We start from the raw sequence: 23,360 nt of genomic DNA on the forward strand, positions 1-23,360 counted from the left end.
ACTTCAGTGTTATGTTTTTACTCTGTATCTTCCCATTACCGTAAGTCCCTCTGACTCAGAGAGTAATTAGGACTGCAGAAAAAACAATTACTACCAACCTGCCTTCAATTGAGGACCTGTATATTACACAAGTCAAAAAGAGGGCTGAAAATATTTACAGACCCCTCACATCCTGGACATAAACTGTTTCAACTCCTACCTTCAAAACTATAGACCACTGCACACCAGAACAACTAGACACAAGAACATCTTCCCCAAACACCATCACTCTGCTAAACAAATAATTCCCTAAACACTGTCAAACTATTTACTAAGTCTGCATTACTATAACTATTAATCCTCCCATCCTTCCTTTCACCCATCCCCTCCCACTTGTGATTGTAGGACTGTAACTTTTTGTCGCTTGTATCCCTACGATTTATAGTGACTGTTTCCTACTATGATTCGATTGCTTATTGTACCCTCTGATTATCATTAAGTGTTGTACCTTATGATTCTTGACTCTTGACGAATGTATCTTTTCTTTTATGTACACTGAGAGCATTTGCACCAAGACAAATTACTTGTGTGTCCAATCACACTTGGCCAATAAAGAATTCTATTCTATTCTATTCTTTTCTATTCTATTCTATTCATAATAGTACAAAGGAAGCAAGAAAATATATCTCTCTTAAAAAGACTAATATTGGGCAAGTTTAACTGTAAACACACTGCTGAATTCTGGCAACTGAAAATCCTGATTTATAGTAGATGGAAGTGATATCTCCAAAATCAAATGAAATTTAATGGCTGTAATTGCTGACATTTGGTGGCATAGTAACATATGTACTATAACATTAAGGACATTTTGGTAGGAGGGTTGAGGATGGCACACAAAAACTTTGAATAATGTATAAAATCTGGGCATAACTAGACATTGGCTTAGGCTATCTTTCTGAAATATTTTTTAATGCATAGCTATGAATTGGGGCATCCGTTCTGCTGTTTCTCTTCATGCCAAGATGTGTTTTTATGCAAAATATGGACATGAATCAATTTTTTATAGATAGCTGATTGAAATATTGTGTCACGTTTTACTATAATTTTAAGAGAAAATATTTCAGTGCTTTATGCCCAACTCAATAGTATATTAAGCAAAACAAACCAGACACCAAGGCGTGGATCAAATATTAGATTCCTGTCAACATGTCAGTACATTTTTTATTGGCGTTCCTAATTGCAATATTAAAATTCAACTCTCCTTTTTGAAACAGAGATTACACATTTCTCCATGATCTGTCTCCCTCTAGGGAGAATCCACAGGGTTGCTTAGAAGAAAGGGCAAAATAAATGGAAACTATTATTCCTTCAGTTTTTCATCAGGACAGATACAGGCAGTCCTTGACTTATGTCCAGAATTGAGCCCAAAATTTCTCTTGTTAAGTAAGACATTTTACATTTTGTCCCATTTTACGACCTTGCTTGCCACAATTGTTAAGTGAATCACTGCAACTGATAAGTTAGTAACCTGGTTGTTAAGTGAATCTGGCTTCCCCCTTGACTTTGCTAGTCAGAAGGCTGCAAAAGGGGATCATATCACTTTGGGACACAGCAACAGTCATAAGTATGAACCAGTTGCTAAGCATCTGAATTTTGATCACATGCTCATGGGGATCCTTCAAAGGTTGCAACTGTGAAAAATGGTCATAAGTCATTTTTTTCAGTGCTGTTGTAATTTTGAACGGAAACTGAATGAGGGTAAGTCAAGGACCCCCGTATGTCTGGAGAAAGAACCAATCAACAATGAGGAAGATAAGGAAGAGATTTGGATCAGCAGTGGCTCTGTTGATAAGCAATGGACTTGCTTGTTGTAGTACAGCTCAGTAAGTGTCCCAGAATACTAAGTCCTCAATTTTAGGAAATCAACATACATTTTTATATTATCCAACATTCACATCCATTTAATTTTGCACAGTAAGCCACTATAGTTCTACTCTAATGAACATTCAAAAACGGCATCCCATCCCCTTTGCTTTTCCATATTTTACATCTCTTTAAAGTTCATTTTCCAGCTGACAGAGCCAGAGGAGCAAGCTCCCTCTAGAGACAGCTCATATTATTCCATATTTGGCCTGCAGATTGCTGTTGAATGATGCAAGGTACATTCTGTGCCCTCTTTAAAGACCAATGTCTCCCTGTGATAAATTCAGTGCTCAAACAACAGCAACACAGAGCTACGAATTACATAAGATCTCCCATAAGAGCATTGTATCATCAACTCTTACACTTACAGTAAACACAAGATGGGAAAGTGAGAAAAACACACAAGTAAAAAGATTGTAATGTGGCTAGAATTGTTACAACATGGTTTCAGCAAGTTAAAGTTTCTCAAAAGCATTGAGAATGTAAAAAAACAGCATTGAAAAGTAGAAGAGTGAAATCAGGAGTTTTACATACAATCCATTTAAAAGAACTTTTCAGAAGGCTGATAGGGACTTCTTCATTTTTCTTAAGGAAATCATAATATTTGCTAGATTTTTTTTAAACAATAGAATCTTAGTTTTAAAATTCAGAATAAGCCACCTTGGTTTTACTCAAACTTTAGCAATTACAATGCACATTATACCAAGTGGTTGGAAATATTATCTGGTATTCTTTTTCCCCATCCAAGATTTGGGAACATCTATGTATTTTGCTATATATATTCATTCATTACGCTCTCTCACATAGTGCTAGGACCCATCCATCTGTTAATAATACCACAAGTACTTTCAACGCTTTGAAATACATACTCTCATAGTTACAAGTTCATCTTTACAAGAAAAACAGGGTTAAAGTTTTAAAAAAGAGACGTTCTTCATTCTAAATTCTGCTTACATACATTTATTTTACTGGTAGGAAGACAGCAATTTATTTGTGGCGTTAAGAATAATTGCAATAAGTAAACAGACAAACCAGTGACCCTAGGGAAAAGCCCAATGAATAAGTCAAATGAAACAAAGCATTACTGTTGTTGTTATTGTTGTTAGAAAAACAGCTGAATGCCTTCAAAACGATTTTGATAGAAAAATTGATGTTTTTCTTTCCAATTTTTACAGATCAATGCATCAACCCTAAACTGTAATTTTCTATGGCTGACTTCATAAGATACAATTAGCATTTCCAAAAACATGAAGTGACCGCAATAAAAGCACTCAGCAATGAAAGAATAGCATGTTCTGTCTTAATATATAATTCTCTGAAAAGCAATATAAGGCATTTATCAAGCCTAGTAGCTGCACCAGGCAGTTATAACAAAACAAAATAATTTAGAGGTTAACAGGAACAATAGAGAATGGCAATAAAAACGAGAAAGAAAGGTAAAAAAAAATATTGAAAACAAAAGAAAATGAGAGAAAAAGGAAAAAATACTTAAGAAGTGACTTCAGATCTTCTTAACAGCAGTTATAGTAATAATTAATACGATTTCCATCTTCAAAATTACACAGCATAGTTCCCTACTCTTCATATCAGCTCATTTTAACAGGTAAATCCAGAAGTTCATTTTTATCCACTGAAAATCTGTTTTTTCCAAAGTGCATATTTAAATGCTGGTAAAGTCATGTAAGTATCATAAACTTTCTCTTCAACTGCTTTACATGCTAAAGAAAATAAATACATACATACAAGGCAATCATGAATCATGAAAACAAGATTTTTTTTCAGTATTTACCTCAGCAATCTGTATTCGTTTTGCAAGCTCATCAAGTGAAGAAAAGCTTTCATCTGGTGAATAATCCTCCGATGAAGAATAAAGTGCTTGTTCAAGTGGAAGAATTTCAGAGTTTTCTTGGGCTTCTAGAAATTTAAGAGCCTCCTCTCTAACTTTTATGGTACCATTTAAAATATGTTCAAGGAAGCCTTCTGATTCCTCACTTTCACCTTTTTCTTCCAGTACTGTTGTTTCTTCCTGTGTCCATTCATATACAACTCTAGGCTGTTTGGACATCTCAGTGTCAAACTGTACATTCCCACTAATGCCTGATGTTTGGTTTTGCACAGATTTCCTGTTATTTTCATAATCAGGCTGTTCCTGCTGTGGCAGATTTACTAAGTTGCTTTCCAACTGGCTACTGGCAATCACCACAGAGCTAGAGCAGGTTTTTGTCCTCAGTAAGTTTCTTTTGGATGGAATATTTTCATCCGTGGCTATAAGATCAGGAGGTATATAATCAGCATCTGTCCAAACTAATGCATCTACCATTGGTTCACTAAAACACGTCGCTGCAGGCTTTTCAGCTGCTGCTTCTATTTTTGCTCCATCCTGAGAGAACTGTTCTTTCCTTAGCTGCAGGCTGTCATGTTCACTAGCATCCCTCAAAGATAAACACTGAGAGAAAGGCGTGTCCAGGGTCTCTGTGGATAAAACAAATGGCTGATTCAGTGTGGATTCAGTACAGCAGAGCTCCTCCTTGAGATGGTGTTTCCTTGCAGATAGCTGAAGTCTTTCTTTTTCCTTAATCAGACAACAGCTTTCAGACTGGAAACTTTCATCTCTCTCTCCTTCTCTGTGATGGTTCTGTTTCTTTGCTTCAATACTTGGCTGGCTCTGAGTATCTAAATGAAACGGAAAAAGAGTCGAAGCATTTAAGAGGTGATTCAGCACAAAAACACTGAGGGGAAAAAACAACAACCAACAACAAAACATCTGATAGCACTGTCAGTAATGCTTGAACAGATTATTCTTGGTAGCAATGGTCTGATCCATTAATTTTAATACCAAGATTTAAAACAGCCAGATCCCATTAAAAATTACCGAGTGTAACTTTAAATGGAGTGTTATCTTAATGTTTATGCAAATTGTGCCTGAAGTGCAATGTTGGTACATACAGTTTGAATCCAATGTTTGAACCAATGTTTATAAATGAAATATGTAGAAAACTCATTAGGATGCCTGTGAAGTAAAAACAGAGGCAGAGCAAGAGAAGTCAAAAAGTACTGTATTTTTTGGAGTATGAGACACACTTTTTCTACCCCCAAAAGTGGGTGGAATTGTCTGTGCATCTTTTTTTTTTTTTTTTAAACAAGTTTTATTGATTTTTCAAGACAAACAAAACATATATAACCTCCTTTCCAAGAACTACCCATAAACTTCAACAAGACAAACAAAGCATTATTCTTTAAAACATGGTTCCACATTATCACACTTGAAGCAAAACATTGGAGAAAAAAAAAAACCTCCTTAGTTATCATTTATACATATCTTTTCCCAATTTCTCTCCCTTTAATTTCATTTCTCCAAGATTTTATTAATTTAGAATCAAACATAATCCACACACTAAACATAAAACATAAAACTTCTTTGAAAAGTGACTTGGCCCCAGGTTACATCTTTTTTGACAGACCTAAATCAAATTCATGCCCATCTTATATACCCTTCATATCTTATTAACCATTTTGTATTTTCTATATAACTTCTCCCATCTTTTCACTCTCTTAATTATATTTTATTTATTTCATCTTATTTCAAAGTCATTATACTTATGTCTTTTGTCCGTTCTTTAGTAAACATCTATGTATCTCTTCCTTTAACCAAAAAATTTCCCTGTAATCGCTTTTTGAAGTATGACGCCTTCTCCTAAAATAAAACTTAAAATAATACATAATTTCCATTCTGATTCTGCTTAGTACCTTCTACATATTAAATCTTAAAATGAAAGAATAACAAACTTATAGTATAATTAAATATATAATTTCTATTCTAATTCTAGTTCTCATTATTAAACATTAATATTTCATTAAATATTCCAATAAACTGTTCCAAATACAAATACTACAATACTATCTTATGCACTCTTGCAGAATCTTCTTTAATTATAAGCTATCTATCATCCTTCATCTCTAAAGAAAAAACTTTTTTAAAAAAATCTTGTCCTAACCCGTGGCTTTTTTTTTTCTTTTTCCCTCCCTTTCTTCTCCAATCTGGTCTTTTTGCCCCTCCTCTCCTCTCCCCCTTTTAAGTTTCCCTCTCTGTTGTAATTCTATTTTCAGTTGCTTTCTAACATTGTACCTTCTTTTCATCCTATTTTTCTTTTTCTTGGTTGTTTTATTAAATCTTAAATTCTCCTTTTCCTTCCTTCCTTCCCATTTTCTTTCTTAATCAAACTTTTTAGTCCATTAAAGATGGCTTCTTCCTTTTCTTCTTCTTCTTCTCCTTCTCCTTCCTCCAGTGTTTGCTGGTACGTAGAAACCGCCATTTCTAAAAAGTGGAAGGCAGCTCCCAAAGAATCCTTGCCACTTTGTTGTCTTTCTTTTAATTTTTCATATTCCATTTTCAGTTCATCAACCGGTGGTACCATTATAAGTTCTTTTTAAAAAACAACAACAACAACAACCCAGATGCTTTCAATCTTGAAGTAATTTCAAATGTCAGAGTTATCAAACAATCCAAACAAGCAAAACTTTTTTCCTCTTCTTCTCTTTACAGTTTTTTCTCCAGAGGCAAAATCCCAGATATATTTTAAAAGCCGTATTTCCATTAATTAATGGTCTTGAAATCTTCAAGCGTCTCCTCCAGCAAAGTTTAGAAAAAAAGTTTTTTTTTTTTTTAGTCCTCCCTTCCCACTTATAACAAAGAGCTTATTTTTACCTTTAGAGAGCAGGTTTTTCTGTGCTCCTTTGCTTTCTCCGTAGGGAGGGGAGTGAGCTTTCCTTCAGCACTTTCGCCGATGTTACAAATTCTTTTGGAAACAAATGTATCAATCCAAAGTCAGGTTTCCAGGGTGTTTTAAAAGTAACATCATGTCCTGGTTTAGCCAAGAAAACTTCTCCTTCTAAGTCTTCCTCCTGCACAAACTTGTCCGGTTGAAGAATCCTTCATGGCTGCCGAGACAGCCGCTCATCCGTCTCGGGAAAAAGGAGTCTAGCCGGCTGGGGAGGGGGGGTGCGATGTCCCCAGACCCCTGCTCGGATCTCCTCTGTCTTCCGCTGCCCCTTCAGGGTAGCGACAACCCCCAAATCCAGTTGGATCGGGGTACCTTGACGGCGAGCACAGCAGGGACCCGCAGAGAAGCGGATTCCTGCCGTCGACGAAGCCTTACAACCCGGAAGTCGGAATTGTCTGTGCATCTTATAGAGAGAATATTGCCTCCGCATCCCATTTTTGGCCTCCCACACTCCGTTTTCGGCCTCCGCGTCCCATTTTTGGCATCCGTGCACCCTGTTTTCAGCCTCTGTGTGCCCCATTTTCTGCCCATTCCAATGCTCGCTACCCAAAATTGGCCGAAAACAGGATGCACGGAGGCCAAAAATGGCATGCAGAGGCTGAAAATGGGGTGCGTGGAGGCAGCAATAGGCAGTGGCAATCCCTGCAGTCTAAAACAGCTGATCGTTGGGAGGCCAATTCAACCGACAATCAGCTGCTTCTGCTAATCAGGCTGTGCTGAAGCTGACCAGGCTGTTTGCTGTTTGCTGCAAGGAGGCAAATTGCTGCGAGGTAGAGGCAGAGGAAGATTTTTTTTTCTTGTTTTCCTCCCCAAATGCTGGTTAGGTCTTATACTTTGGAGCATGTTATACTCTGAAAAATACGGTATATACCAGTTATCACAGGAGATTTAACTAGTTGAAGGAGAGAATACTGTATTTAGTGATATAATCTTGTATGATTATTTTAATAGCAAGATAATATTAAACTAGGCAAATCAATCCAGTGTATCAACTTCTGATTAACTACAAATCCTTGCCCATATATGAACTAAATCAGGGAATGTTTGTGTCTAGAAATACACATGGATATGAGCTTGTGCTATATAATGTAAAAATAAGTTTACCACAGTTATAAGTGTATTTTCTTAACTTGCATTTAAAAATAGAGAATTAAACATATGCTATAAGTTCCTTAATGTTTGCAGAATAATTTTCCAGCATGAATTAAGAGTCATGGCAGAAAAATCAACAAGAACTCAATGACAACTTCTGTAACAGAGGAAAATTGAGGTTTGACTTCTTTATGTCCTTAAATGACTAAATTAGAAGGATATCAAAGAAAGGAGAGGAACAGCAAATGATGGGAAGGATTTTCAAGATGACATAGATAACTTAATTCAAAGAGCAGAGGTTCCCCATCCCTGTTCTAAGAGATCTTTTCTTGAAGTTATTGACAGAAAAACACAAAAAGGAACTATTTTTGTAGCATCCTAACTGAGGTGTATACGTATGCTATGGATGATATGTGATAAATTTGAATATGAGATTTTAATTTTAATTTGAAGTCTCTTATCTGAATTTCTTCTCCAAAAATAGGCTGAATGTTCTTTGCCTTTCAGTAAAAAATGTTAATGTTTATACACATTTCAAGACCATGTTTTAAAGGCATTAAGAATAATAAACATGAGAAACCTAATAACATTTCCCTCCTGAATTTTTAGGGAAATATGTAAAAAGCTATACAATGCTATTGTACGAGATACAATTTCTCCATAATATATTCAAGTATTTATATATTATGTATTATAGGACAAATAGGGCGCTGTGTACAGAAGGATGTGTTTAGAATTCAAATTTAAAATTTCCATCAGCTTACATACTCATTTTAAAACTCAAGTTGATGATGATGATGATGATTATTATTATTTTTACATACTCACCAATTTTGTGAATGTCATGACTATGCTAGAGTCATGCATTAATCTAAAAAGTCTAATTGCATTCTCTATTCAGCTCCATTTACCGATTTCCATTGACAAAGTTATTATTGCAAAGGATGCACTATCTATTCTTGGATAGGACATTTTTTTAATGCCAGGAATTATATTGTACATTTGAAGAGAAACAAGAGCTATAATGGCTGGACTGATAATGTACGCGAACCTATGTCATGCTTGTGCCCTGGGTTTTCTATTTTGTTTTCCTGCTTTGGTGGGAGCATTTATTATTTTTTTAAATTATGTTAAATCTATTTCAGGAATTTTCATGTGCTTCCCACCTCAATATAGTTGGAAATGTGCCACTGTTTTATTTTGTTGTTGTTGTTGTTGTTGTTGCAATTGTGGTTATAGCAGCATAAAATTAGTTCAGAGGCAATGTGTAACCCATCTCTGATTACGTCTATCAAAACTGCCTCCTACACATTTATACAACTTAATTACTAATGACATTTGTAGGAGATTGTTACCATGAAAAGACACATGAACTCCATAAGGAACTAAAACATTACAAAACATTACAAAAATGCATTCAGAAGACACTTTTGCATGCTATCTCTCAATAATAACTTTCATCTTTTTCAATTTCCTGCCCAGTTCCATTAATAACTGTATATCTTTATCCTGTAATATTTAATGCTGGAAAATAAAGAGTATTCTTTAAAGCCATTGACCATATAGTCTTTTTTTCCACAAAAAAGACATCAAGATATAATTACATTTTCTTGCTCTGATTTAAAAAGGTTGATTATTCTTCCAAATTTTTCAATAATGACATTTTTGTTTAATTTAAGCTAGAGTAATTTATAGGACAGATACCTGAATCCCATGTAGAAGTACTTTGTTCTTTTAAATCTTCAGATGCCATTAAACTTATGAACCGTTCACATCTAAAGGATATTTCTTTATTTATGAGCTGCAAAGCAAAGTAACGTTTACATTATAAATATCTTTGTTTTTATGTTTATGTTGCACATGTTATGGGAAGTAATTTCTTTTAAAGAATACTCAATCATTTAATAGCAAACTATGTCAAGAAAAAAAAAAACATAGCTTACCTTGCTTCTGGAGACGAGTGGCCTGTAACCCAAAAACATAAGAAAATTAAAAATAAACAGCAGGTCTCACCAAAATATTCTTCATAACAAACGTCATCAAAACTAGAGAACAAATCAGATCGTTTTTTTTCCATGTTCTAATAATAGCATAGGGCTTTACAAGACTGAAATACTATCTATACCACCAGTTTTAAAGCACAGAGCCAGAGCATACCAGTATTAATGACATTATTGTACAAATTGTTACTTGATGGCCCAGAAGGCAATAAAAATAGTGAAATGAATGTAAGATCTTGTAAGTGCCCTTACAGCCTGTGTTTATTTAAAAATTCCAGCTGTACAAAAATTGCCCTAAACTGAAATCAACCAAGAAAAATTAGCCAAAGACTCTGAATTCTAATTTACTGTTGGGGAAACTGCACAGAGAGAATATACTACTGGCTTACTGACAGTTCATTCAGTAGCCATTCGAAATGATAAAAAATGCTGAACGAAGAGACTTATGACTCAAATTATGGCTGTTGCAGTGCCCCTGTGACCACGTGATTTGGGCATTTGGCAACCCATTTACACTTACAAGTGGTTGCCAAGCTCCCTGCAATCATGTGATTGTCATTTGAAATCTTCCCTTTCCTAGAAAATCAATGGCCAAACCACTGCTGTCTGCCTAGAGGACACTCTCTTATTTCTGGGAAGTGGCTGAAAAGAGTCCCAAATTCAAGCAGAATTTTGGCACAGAATATTTGCAGAATAGGTTATTTGCAACCAGCTTCAAGAAACGAGCGGGAACTCTCTTGTCTATGGGGGCTGACTGTAAAAGGTCCATTTCGAAATCCAAGCAGGATTTGTAGCCCCAGAGTAGAGAGGCAGTAAAGGACTGAGAAATCTCTTGGGATGGGGGGTGGGCTGGTGTGCTGCCCCACTCGCTCATACACACACACAGAATGTGATTTAGAGAGTTTATTAATGTTCCCCAGCAATTCCCTTCACCTAGCCTCAGAACTGTCCCAAATATATCCAGCCTTAAGCAGGCCAAGATTAGACCACAAGGCAATTGCTAGGAGTCCATAAAACAATGCAAACACCAAACACTTAAATCCACTAGGTGAAACTGAAACGCACCCATAAAAACTCACTTGGCAAGAGAAGTTCAGAGTCTCCAAGGCACAAAGTCAAACAGGAAGAAAGAGGATCAAACACAGTTAGAAATCCAACACATTATTTCCAGCAACCCCTCCCTTTGCCTGCTGTGATAGTTTTCTGGAATAGCTAATCAAGATGGGCAGGGCCTTCTCCTGAGTAATCTGGCAGATCTCAATTGCTCTTGTCTTTTCTCTGCCCTGCGTGCTTTCGGATCTACCATGGAGGCAGCTCCTCCTCCTCTTCACTGACCATCCACCCCTGCAAGCTGTCCCTAGCCAAAGCCTCCAATAAATCTCTTTCAGCTGGCTATTCAGAGTCATTAATTAACCTAGTTCCCAATGTGCCAGAAATGAGCTCATCCTCTTTCAAGCAGACCTCCAAGGAAAAATCTGAGGAACTGTCCAAGGGGGACATCACACTTGGGTGGTCTGCCACACACAAGTGTCTCCCTGTTCAATGGCTGAAAATCCTGCTTGGATTTTGGCAGGGAAGATTTAATTCCAGAGCAGAGAGGCAGCTCAGGAGCACAAGGTGCCTCAGGGGGGATGGGGGAGGCCTGGTACAAGCCACATGTGAGGGTCTCTCTGTTTAAAGAGTTGAAAATCTTAATTGGATTTTGACAGGGAGGATTCTCAGCTCCTGAGCAAAGAGACCATCATGCGCTGCCTGTGATGGGCCTCCCACAGCCTCCTGAGGCTGTACACACTGCTTAGCAAGGATGCCATTTGCTTAACAACTTGCAAGATAGCTTAACAACTGCAACTGGGGGTGCTATGAATTGCAGTTGTTGAGTGAAGTGATTACATGATATCACACTTAATGTCAGTTTCACTCAGTAACTGAGGACCCTATCCCAATTGCAGGTGTTAAACAAGGACTATATGTACAGTGCATTGACAAACAGCAAGACGCTTTGGCATCTTGATCAGGAGAGAATTTTCCAGCAACATTTACTATAGTTCTTTCTTGTATTTTATATACCATTCATGTTTTTATGAACAAATTAAAAATATATGGCCAATAAATGACAAAATATCATACACTTGTTGACTTCATGGAAATGTGGGCAAGGTGATATAAAATGCAATCCAATGCTGCATTATCAGACGTGTGCAAAAAAATACAGTTTCTTCTAGCCACCACCCTACACATTTACTCTAATATCTTTGTATGTTTCCTTTTCACTATAGTTCTTTCAAGCAAGTCAGTGAAACAGGATCAGCAGAGAGATACAGAGAAGGATTACACAGTAAGTTACATGCTGATATGATAACTGAATGTAGGGCTCTATAATCCAACAATGTCATCACTATTCAAGAATGTTTATAAAACACTGCTCCTACATTGGCACAAGTATAGCAACGAATTTCAAATATACTGTCTGGCTTGAGTTATCTAGTGCAGGGGTCTCCAACCTTGGCAACTTTAAGACTTGTGGATTTCAACTTCGTTGGCGGAGGAACTGTGGGAGTTGAAGTCCAAAAGTCTTAAAATTGCTGAAAAATTAAAATCAGAAGAATGTTAAATAGAATCATGTTGCTGGATCTTATCACTATTTAAATCACATGATTCCTTGTTTATTTATTTCTAAACTTGCCTTCTTCTAAAAAATTAAGATCAATATACCCAATTCCTTCTTTTCTTGCAAAAGAGATTGAGGGTTGGAATACCTAAATGTAAAACCAGTATACTCAAGTCGAGACTCTTACTGGTAACAACATTCTGTGTGAATGTGGAAAGACACAGAGCTCAGCCCATCTGCTAGCACAGGGATATCAAAGTCAATTTCATTGTGGGCCACATCAGGGTTGTATTTGACCTTGGAGGGCAGGGAGTGTAGCCGTGGCCAGGAATGGGTGTGACACAGGGCTCAGCTTGGGGGCACCTATGGTGGCCAAGTTCTAATGCAGGACTTTCCTGAGACCCTCCCTCACTTTCGTTATAATCTTCCTCCCTCCCTCCCTCCCTTCCTTCCCTTCTATTTCATTCCCTCTACATTCTCCTTTCTTCTTCCTTCTCTTTCTTTATTTTTCCTTCCTTGTTCTCTTCCCATCTTCCATTCTTTTTCTTTTTCTTTCCATTTCCCTTTCTCCTTTCCTGTCCATTTCTGCATGCTCATATGTAAAAGGGGAAACATTTCTCCTTTTGTTTTGTTTTTAGTTTGCTTTGATAGTTCTCCGCCAATGAAAATGGACCTCAGGGGGCCACACCCCTCCCACTGGCAGAGGATTGCAGGAGGCCGTCACAGCCAAAAGTGGGTTGCAGGGGCCCCTGGTCCACCTTCCAAAGCTGTTTTCATTGGCAGAGGCACTGTGGGCTGGTCCTTTGTTGTTTCCAGGCCTGATTTAAGCACCCCATGCACTGGATCCAGCCTCTGGGCCTTGAGTTTGACATCCCTGTGCTAGCATATCAGCTACTACCAAAAATATCTATCAATAATGACTTATTTTTGGCAAATGACGAAGCAAGAAGGTGGCTTCATTCTGGCAGTGTAAAGTTTGATCTAGCTGCAAAAAATTTAAATGTAATCTTAAGAAAAAAATTTGAAGTACAGTAGATCAGGGGTCGCCAACTTTTTGGACCACAGGGACCACCAAACTCATACTTTTAAATCCCGAGGACCACTAATACGATTTTTTTTAAAAAAGATAATATTTAATATAAAAATTTTATTTTTATATTAAATATAAATTTAATTAATTTATATATATATGCGCTTATTTAATTATAACAAAATTGTAAATGCTTAATCATAACTGTGGGGCAGAGCGAAGAAAGGAGGGGCCTCTCTCATCCTTTGAGGAGAAAGAGGGAGGATTTAATACTGCTGGGATTCAAAAGAAGCCACATGGTGCCTGGAGGCTGGGAAGATCTGGACGGGGAAGAACTGGCTCCCCCACAAATGGAAGAAAAGCAGAGCCCCTCCCCCAATCTGGTCTCCTATCATTTTGTATCTCCCCCGAGTCAGAGGAAACCTCTCCCTCCTTTGCCAGGTGTGGCTACCTGGAGTTGGGGGAGGGAAGGAGGACTGGGCTGGAAGTGCCGAGGAAGATGGGCTCCTAATAACCAGGCAACATCCCTCCTCTTTGGCCTCCACACAAGAGGACTCCCTGAGGCTAAGCTCCAGGTTTTTCCCGCTGCTTCCAAGCAGAGAAGGGTCCCTCCCTGTGTGGAGGCTGACGTGTGGGTGTTGATCCCAGAAAAGCTCAAAACTCTTGCCTGCACAAACATGCTGGTTATTAGGAGCCCATCTTCCTCAGCGCTCTTTTGGTCTGGGCACCCCCCCACCCCATGCCAAAGGAAACCCAGCCAGGCTTCTCCTTCCCTCCTATCCTTCCCCCTGCTCCCTTCCTCCCACTCAATCCTACTTCGGGACAGTGGAGAGCGTGCTGGAAACGTGTGTTGGCATTTCCAACACACATTTCTCTGGTGCTCGCCCACAATTCTTTGTGTTCTTCCAGGCCTGGCTTGCTGAGGGGTGAGAGCAGCCCTGACATCTCTGCTGCTCCCCCCACAGCCCCAGCCATCGCTGCTTGGAGAAGGCACAGGAAAAGAAAGCGAGCAGAAGCATAGCTCTTGCTGGGGAGAAAGAGCAGAGATTGGGGAAGGCTCAAGCAACAGAAAGTGGCGCTTTTCAAAGGAGGCAGCTTGCGTCTTCTGTTGCCTGTGCCTTCCTCGATCTCAGCTCTTCTGCCCCAGCAAGAGCTGTGTTTCTGCTTGCTTTTCCTGTGCCTTTTCCGGGCAGTGATGGCTGGGGCCATGGTGCGGGGCAGAACAGACCACCGAGGAAGACGAGAAAACTGACGCCAACGCTGATGCCGCATTCTGAACCTCTGAATTGGATGGTGAGCGCAGACTTGCCCACTCCACCCCTCCCAGCACCACCAGCTGGTACTTTTCCTGCCTGGGCCATCCCTACAGCCCGCGGTCATTGAGAAAGAGCCCAGGCCAGGAGAGGCAAGCTGGAAGGTGCGGGAGTGCCATGCAAATGCAAGTACCACGGCGCTCCTGCACCTTCTGACCATCTCCATCAGTGCTTCAGCCCGCCTGTGCCGCCGGCCCCTCTTGCTGCAACAGCACCATTACCTTGTCCTAGCCAGCAAGGGCTGCACTGCTTTTTGCAGGTTTGCGCTTGGCCAAAGGGTGGGGGCCGGTGGGTGGGCCATGTGGGCGGCACAGCCTTGTGTTCCCACTCAGCCTGGATTAATTGCTTTGAGGGGACATTTCTCTGCGGACCATCAAAATTTTCTCACAGGTCACCAGTGGGCCATGGCCCACCAGTTGGCGACCATTGCAGTAGATGATCTCCAAAATCACTTCCAATTGATGATTTTATAATCCAAGAGCTTCTGCTTATATTTTAACAAAGTTGTAATCAAATGTTCAATATCTTTCATAAGGACGCCAGCATTTCTAGACTTGAAAACTACTATCAATATACAGAAAGTCCTTTAGTTATAACCATTTGGTTTCATTAGAAATTACAGCAGTCCTGAATGAATGGCATTTATGCCCTGTCCCTTTGAAAGACTTCTGAGGCCTTCTAAAACCTCACAAGAAAGCCGCTTACTCTGTTCTCTAAAATGCATAGATCATTCTCACCATGTTTCAGAAAGGTTCTACCGCTCTGAACAGTCGTATCTTATGTTTTGCCATCTTATAATCAGTTCTGTAGAGTATACCACAAGGTTAAAGAAAATCTAAGTCAGAGTCAGAAAGGCAGTAGCAAGCTACTTCTCTTCGATTCTCAAGAAAACCACATGGTTCTAATGATGTAACAACCAGGAAGTGACTTGACTAGAGATTATCCTTATCTTTATTTTTTTAATAGAACAATGGTCTGCAAATATATGATAAGCAAAATAAAAAAAGATATTTAATCTGAAAACTAATTTATTATTGCTTTGGATACCTTTGGTCAGTGCCACTAAAAGGCAAGCTATTTTGTATACACTGTATAATTTTAATACCAATATACAGTGTATTATTACAGGGAAGTGCTGCTGCTACATGGGTGAAAAATATCCAAATTAAGAATTCACTGAACAACTTTTTGATGTAGAGGGATTATCACATGTAGAACGGTGAAAAAATGTTGACTAGTACCGTATAGTTTTATTACATACAAATAATGTTCATCACTTACTCTTGATGAGATGTGCAAAATTCAGCAAGTTTGTCTAGCTCTTCGTTATTCAGATCTTTAGAAGAATTCTTTAGATTTGGAACCTCACTGCACTCTGTTGCTTTCCATTTTGTTTCTATTAACAAAAGACATTATGTTAAAAATGAACTATTTAATATTTCAGAAATATAAATTCTAAAAAAAACCTAATATTACAGTAGGTCTTTAATCATTAAAACAGAACAATAAAAAAATGATGCTGCCTTTTATGAAAATTGTATGGGATTCTTCACATCCCAGTAAATGTTCATTCAATGTGCTCAAAAACTCATGAGCATTGAGTATTGTCTGTCTAATTAGAATTTCTCATTAATTAATAAGATTTAGATGAAGTCCTAGTCATAGAACACAATATAGGCAGTTATCCTGCTGGCCTCATAACCTCCCTGTAATCAATGTGCTATAATAGAAAATGAAGACATTTCTCAAGTTTTACTTGACATACAACTTTCCACTATATCAGGGGTCTCCAACCTTAGCAACTTTAAGACTTATGGACCTGAAGTCCACAAGTCCTTAAAGTTGCTAAGGTTGGAGACCCCTGCACTATATGACACACTTACCCCACTGCTGCTGAAGAGAAGAGAGATTTGCAAGTAATTGTTTGTGATACAATTGTTCAAGCCGAATGAACTCCATTGCTTTCTCATCTAAATGGAAAATAAAGGAAAATACAGACACGGACTGCCACTTATAAATATGGTTTCAGACTAGCACTTTTATGATAGGAGGAAAATGTGATATGGGTGCAGACAAGTTATCCAGTGTTGTTGATTAGGCTTTGAAGCTGATATGGCTGATAAGACTTTGCAAGTCCTAGATCAGCAATACTGACATTTACTTCTTCTTTGGATATGCATGTGGCTTGAAACATTAGATCGTGATAGTTCTGGTGTTTAGGCACATAGGAAAGCACAGTAAAGGAAGACAAGGTTTCTTAGTCATAACACTGATTATAGCAATGGCAATAGCACTTAAGATTTATACACTGCTTCACAGTGCTTTACAGCCCTCTCTAAGCGGTTTTACAGAGTCAGCATATTGCCCCCAACAATCTGAGTGCTCATTTTACGGACCTTGTAAGGATGGAAGGCTGAGTCAACCATGAGTCACATGAAATTTGAACTACCAAACTGCTGGCAGCCGGCAGTCAGCAGAAGAAGCCTGCAGTACTCCATTCTAACCACTGTGCCATCATGGCTCTTATTATTATGGCAAATTCTGTAGAATAAGAATGCTATGGTGGTTCCTGACTTTGTTGTTTTATATATAGTAAGGATCTGGAACAGTCACAAGATCATTTAGCTCCTGTAAATGTATCTTGCAATTCATAATGCTCTTCTATCAGGTACCCGAAGGCAGAAGACGCATTTTGTAAATGAGCATAACCATTGATTAAGGCATTTAAGGTCACAGCCTTTAGGTGTGAAGAATTGCCATTGGTTCCACTTTCAACTGAAAGAGTCAACAGGAATGAATAAAGACCTTAGTTTTATTCTTCCAAGAAGTGCAGAGAAGACTCTTAAAACATAGCTATGAGTCATAAAGTGAGGAGATGGTGAGGTACAAACTTTTGAGTATGTGCAATGCAGCAACCTTCCTGACAAAAATCTCCAAGATTAAGGCTTTGAATACATATCAAACACATATATTTGTTGAGATATAGAAAAGGGTATAGAATGATAAATTATTTGGCCTGTGAATTTAAATGTAACAGGAAGTATTGTACTCTGCAGAAGTAGTAGAAACAGGGTGATAAGAAGTGCAGCAAAAAAATCTTGCTACCACAATGAAAGGAGGATCAAATCATTAAACATGAAACACTTTCTAAACATACAATGAATTTTTATACTGTGCCTTCTTGAATACCATGTCTACATATATTTCACAAAATTAGTATGTATATATCTCCCCCAACATTAATAAATCAAAATAAGAACAAGTGTAAGAAGAATGTATTGAACTTGAAAGTCCATAGCTTTATGTTTATATTTTGATATCAGTCCACATTCAATGTTGTGTTTTTTTTAAAAGGATACATTCTCCATCATGAAAATAAGTTTCAGCAATCTGCAAAGAAAGAAAGGGAAAAACTTTTAAAATATATTTTATTATATTTTATATCTGCCTAAGGAGATATAAAATTCATGATGTATTAAAAAAAATTATACAGGCTTGAAAAACCAAACAAAACTATTAAGATAACTGGCACACTAAAAAAAATGCAGACGATATAGTCAATAAGGGCATTCAGAAGAGCTCTGCCTTATGTATCACCCATCTACCTAACCATATGCTGTTTCCTTTAATGCAGCAGACTTTGCTTTTTTTATTATACAGGTATTACTTTGAACTACAGACATATTTGGACCAGTGAGATTGTATAAAAAGTTCACTCACACAAAAGCCACCAAATTGATATAGTTAAATATCGATTTTATCACATTTTGAACTAAACCCTGAGAATGTTTTGTTATCTCTGTGGGATCTTTGTTCAGCTTAATTATAAATATTATACAAGAGTTTGGTACTTTGCAACATGCCAGCTGCTATTATTAATTTAATTACAAAACTTTTTTTAAAATAGCAAATAGGGCAGGGAGCCTGGAGAGCACAAATGAAAGTGCACAGGAGTAGCAGGTTGCCTATGCCTGATTTCTTAGGAAGTGTAGTAATTCTTTAGCATTCAATAAGAGCTGGTATCTGCCACTTGAGTCTGTTAACAGACGTAATGGGGAATAAAACTGAAAACTTCAGTATAGAACCATGATAGTGAAACTATGGCACGTGTGCCACAGGTGGCACGCAGTGCCCTCTCTGTGGGCATGTGAACCGTTGTTCAAATCCATTGTGCATGTGCGTGCACCTCCTGCTGGCCAGCTGGTCGTTGGGTCTCTGCAGAGCATGCGCAAGGGACAGTGTGTGTGCGTGAGGGCTGCACACACATGCGCAGGAGTGGGGCACATGCGTAGGGGCGCGCATTTCATTTTGGGGTTTGGGTAACACGTGGGCACTGGGCACTCTGTACGGAAAAGGCTAGGCATCACTGGTATAGAATAAACTGTCCTGAGCAATATATTCAGATTCTAATAAGACAATATTTAAAATCACATTCAATATGATAAACACTATCAACATCAACAATATGAAAAATCAGGTAAGCAACATTTTCTTACTACCTGGTGCAGGAACAGGGGAAGCACATTTGAATCCATTTGCTTTAATTCTCCTTGAAGAAGAGAGAAGAGGAATTGTAAAGTTTGAGCTGGTTCTTTCAGAGGATGGTTTGAATTTATCTTGTTTCCATCTGCCCCTTGCACATAAGATACTGCTGTAAAGTCAGCTTTCTCTTGTTTCGCTGCAGAAATGTTAAGAGGAATAATTGTTTTTTCTTTTAAAAAATGTAATGTCAGAAAAATATATAATACCCCAGATAATTTCAAATTTGATACAAACATAGAACTGCTGACAGAAACTTTTGTCTTCTTTCAACCCCTGAAGTTATTCTAGATGGGCAGTTTCCCAAGAACAACGTAGATATGACACAAAAAGTCACAATGGAAAATGAATTCTTTCTAAGCCTTTGTGCTCCACAATGTCTGCTGGACTTACCTCCTTAACTGTGGATCAGTCTCCTCCAATCAATATGCCAGGGCCAGACTTTCACATAGACAAATCCTCTATCTCACCAGTAGTTGAAGACCTGTTAGCTACTTTCACCTGGTTTGGCCTATCTGCGGAGACACTGGGGTCTGGCCCCTGCATGTGTAGTTAGCTAAGCACTAGATAGGGATCAAGCAGACCTAGTATTGTGATACAAGCACCTCTATTTTCAATATTGTTTCTTATTATCCCTAACACACTGATCTTTTTTTTTATAGTGGATACACAAATCTCTTTCCTCATCTACCACTGTTAGCTCTGGTTTCATTAGTTTGTGGGAATAGTTAGGATTTTTAACACAAATGAGCATCACTTTACACTTGTTCTTGCTGAATGACATTTGCTATTTTGATGCCTGCTCCCCTAATTTGCAGAAATTCATTTGGAGATCTTCACATACCCTTATTGTTTTATCATTCTGAATAATTTAATGGCAGCAGCAAACCTGACTATTTCATTAATCATGTCCACCTCCAGATAATTTATAAATACATTAAAAAGCATCAACCCTAAGGTAGAAGAACCCTGGTAGACCCAACTAGCTACATATCTCCTTTGTGAGAAATTTTATTCTTTCTCTTCTATTCTTTAACCCACTGTTTATCCACAAGAGGACCTGCCCTTTTATTCAACTGAGTTTAGGGCTAGTGATTGAGATCAGGATCATAGACACGGTGGTTCTATTGATAAAGATAAATTGGGTATGTGGAGTGATGATGAAGGAGTTGCTCTTCCACATGACAAATGGAAGGTTCTGCATACCTTTGCCCTGATAGTAATCAGGTTTTAGACATCTACTGGCCTGAGTGAGAGTGGGATCTGACTGGAAAAAGAGGAGGATGCATAATGAGTATTGAATTTGGGTGGTAGCTTGTAATGATATGTGGGAATGAGCTTGGGAGGCAGGAGGAGCTGCAAATCTGGTTTTTGAAGTTACTGTTGCTTTAGTCAATCAATCCTCTATAAGCTTAGACAGAAATTTCTAAAAGAAAATGTGAAGCATTTTTGCCAAGTGTAGCAGAATGTACAAATATAAAATAGTTCAAGGAAATTGAGCAGAGTTATACCATCAATACAGGTGTATTTAAGAAACTACTTGCCTTTCCTGCTAGGACTTTTTGTTTTTCTTGGATTCTTTTTTTCAGAACCAAGCTTCTGTGGCATATCTGATTTCAAACTTTTACATGGCCTATCACTTTCATCTTCTTGGAAGCAGGGTGTATAGTCTCCACTGTCCTCATTATTATTAATGCTGTCCTGTTCAACTCTTCCCATTGCATTCTGAGAGTTTTTCAGTGTATTATGCTTCCTACTGTTACACTGATTTTCATTTTCATCTGGAGAAGAAGCCAAGCAAGTTTTGATCCTTTCTTCATGTATGTCAGTAGAAAGTACATCTTGTAAATTTAAATGAAGATCATTTGTAGGAGATTCCCTATCATCCATTATAATGACCTTTATTTCCACTTTGTCCAAATAATTCTCAGCACTAAAAACAAAACAATGGAGTTGTTAATAATATATCTTTACTACCAAGCTTTGTTAAGATTGTAGAATGGAGTGAGATTTCTACCATTATAGATATGTAGCATTTCATAGTTGTGAAATATAATCATCAGATTTTATAAATATAAAATAGCACTTTCTTGAAAAATTATAGTTATTTTAAAGAAAATGGCTTAAAACTCATATCTAGAGATGTGCATTTGTAAAAGTTAGAATGTTGCATTTAGCAAAACCCAAACACTAACTAAGAATCTAATATTTAACAAGATATTTAAATGAAGAAAAGCTTACATTATAATTAGAATAATTGCCTTGCTATTTCTTACATTAAGTAATTAATTATCCATCTGCACTTTGTAAAACCTTAAACTCCACATCTTTTATAATGTAACTTTCATGTCCTTTCTGAAATGGGGAAAAAGTAATAGAAATGCTTAAATATTTGCCTTTCAAAGAGGATATCTGACAGGACTTTATAAGTGAGCATCGGTGGTTAAAATAATGGAACACATGATAAATTTGAAGGTTAAATAATTTTCACCATGATAAGGGGTCTGACTGGAACTGTTTTAAAACTAAAGTCACTAATTTCATAGTGAAAATACTTCCAGTTTTAAATAGGAGAAGATTGTTCATATATTGTTTATTGACTCCTATCAAATTAAATTCCCAACCTTTTAAGTTCAGAAACAGGAGAGTACAGTAATAAGAGCTAAATTACCTGCTGATGTTAAATCAAGTTTCCTTTGAGTTCAGCTCAAGTCTTGGTAACTTCATAGATATTCCATATGTTTTCTGAGCAAAAAGACAAAATGGGTTTGCTATTGGTTTCTTCCAAGTTGTGTAACTATGCATCTTTTTGAGTCATAAAAGGTAAAGTTACTTGAGTCAGATTTGGCTCCTGATGATTGCATAGACATGTCCACGTTGTTTTCCTGGCAATAATACAGAAGTGGTTTGTCACTGCCTTGTTCTGCAATTTTTTCCCCAACTTCCTTGCCTAGTCTACAGCTCTGGCATTTCCTGATGGATTTCTCATCTAAGTAGCAACCAGGCCACATCCTGCTTAGCTGCCAAGCCCAGACAAGGTAGGCCAGTATAGTTATAAAACGTTAACATTATTGCAACATACACAAAGTGAGACACTGTGGGAAGCTGGGAAAATAATGGAAAGTTGACATAAACAATCAAGAGATGGAAGGTAACTTAGGGAAAAATGTTTCAAAGAGATTCTGTCTTAATGATCACACTATAAATGCAGGTTAGACGTTTCTGTTATAGTTTTCAAGACAAAAATTAACTATCAAGTCCCACATTGCTGGATAAGATCAAAGAAGCAAGAAGTATACAGTATTCAGTAAAGTTTCTTGGGAAAATACCAATTTTGGAAACTTCTAATCAACAATGAAATGCTAAGCCAATTATCAATTTCATTACTTCATTGAGTTATTCTGATAATTATTTTGTAGTAATATTTTTTTACCTACCTAAGTATTCAGACTGAGAAGACAAAATGCTTTTTTAAAAAATTATTTACCGCATATGATACTTTCTATTTATATTTAATTCAATAACTTCATGCCAATTTTTGGTATTCTTTAAAAATACTGCTTCTAACTGGACATGTTCAATATCTATTAGTTCTTGTACCAAGACTTATTTAATCTTATTTTTCTTCTTCTTTTTCTATATTATCTTCCTTCCCAGTAATTCCTCATTAGCCAAGGAAACAAGTATTATCTACTGAACAAATAGTGCCTTGTTAAATCTGCTGTTCAAGATACCTTAGGTAGCTTATGAAATATACCGCTTGAAAATATGGATACTGCAAGTTCCAATTAACATGGCAAAAAAGTAATTTATCCATTCAAACAGTTGTTTGTAATATAATCATAACATTGTTTGTGGTATTGGACTCTCATCAATATGCTAAACTCTGATTTAATAGGCAAACAGTACACCAAAAGGCAAAACCTTTCCAACTAAGATATCTCAAATGGGCTAAGTTACAGAATGTGTCCAAAAATGCAGGCCCATGACTCCCATGGAATTGAAATTTGGCAAATTTTATAAAACAAGTTATGACACAAACATTATAAAACAGTTTATGATGTATTACAAAAATCATAAAACATTTACTGTGCT

General features: G+C 37.4%; 1 protein-coding gene across 3 annotated transcripts in view; it reads right to left on the reverse strand.

Moving 5' to 3' along the window:
- Positions 1–23,360, reverse strand: part of CNST (consortin, connexin sorting protein) — a 38,581-nt gene that overhangs the window by 5,305 nt on the left and 9,916 nt on the right. The window contains exons 2-10 of one of the 3 annotated variants that reach the window (XM_087936695.1): positions 21,937–22,150; positions 20,810–21,198; positions 19,226–19,404; positions 18,086–18,116; positions 16,610–16,696; positions 16,008–16,122; positions 9,719–9,740; positions 9,480–9,576; positions 3,692–4,575 (exon numbers count right to left, since the gene is read on the reverse strand). In XM_087936695.1, coding sequence (XP_087792821.1) covers positions 3,692–4,575; positions 9,480–9,576; positions 9,719–9,740; positions 16,008–16,122; positions 16,610–16,696; positions 18,086–18,116; positions 19,226–19,404; positions 20,810–21,155 — 1,761 coding nt within the window. In that variant the 5' untranslated portion in view covers positions 21,156–21,198; positions 21,937–22,150. The remainder of the gene's footprint in view (positions 1–3,691; positions 4,576–9,479; positions 9,577–9,718; positions 9,741–16,007; positions 16,123–16,609; positions 16,697–18,085; positions 18,117–19,225; positions 19,405–20,809; positions 21,199–21,936; positions 22,151–23,360) is intronic. The other 2 variants (XM_026695443.2, XM_087936704.1) reach the window with 2 other exon arrangements.

Source organism: Pseudonaja textilis, chromosome 1 (assembly GCF_049901715.1).
Source record: "Pseudonaja textilis isolate UNSWEBS1 chromosome 1, rPseTex1.2, whole genome shotgun sequence".
Taxonomy (NCBI): domain Eukaryota; kingdom Metazoa; phylum Chordata; class Lepidosauria; order Squamata; family Elapidae; genus Pseudonaja; species Pseudonaja textilis.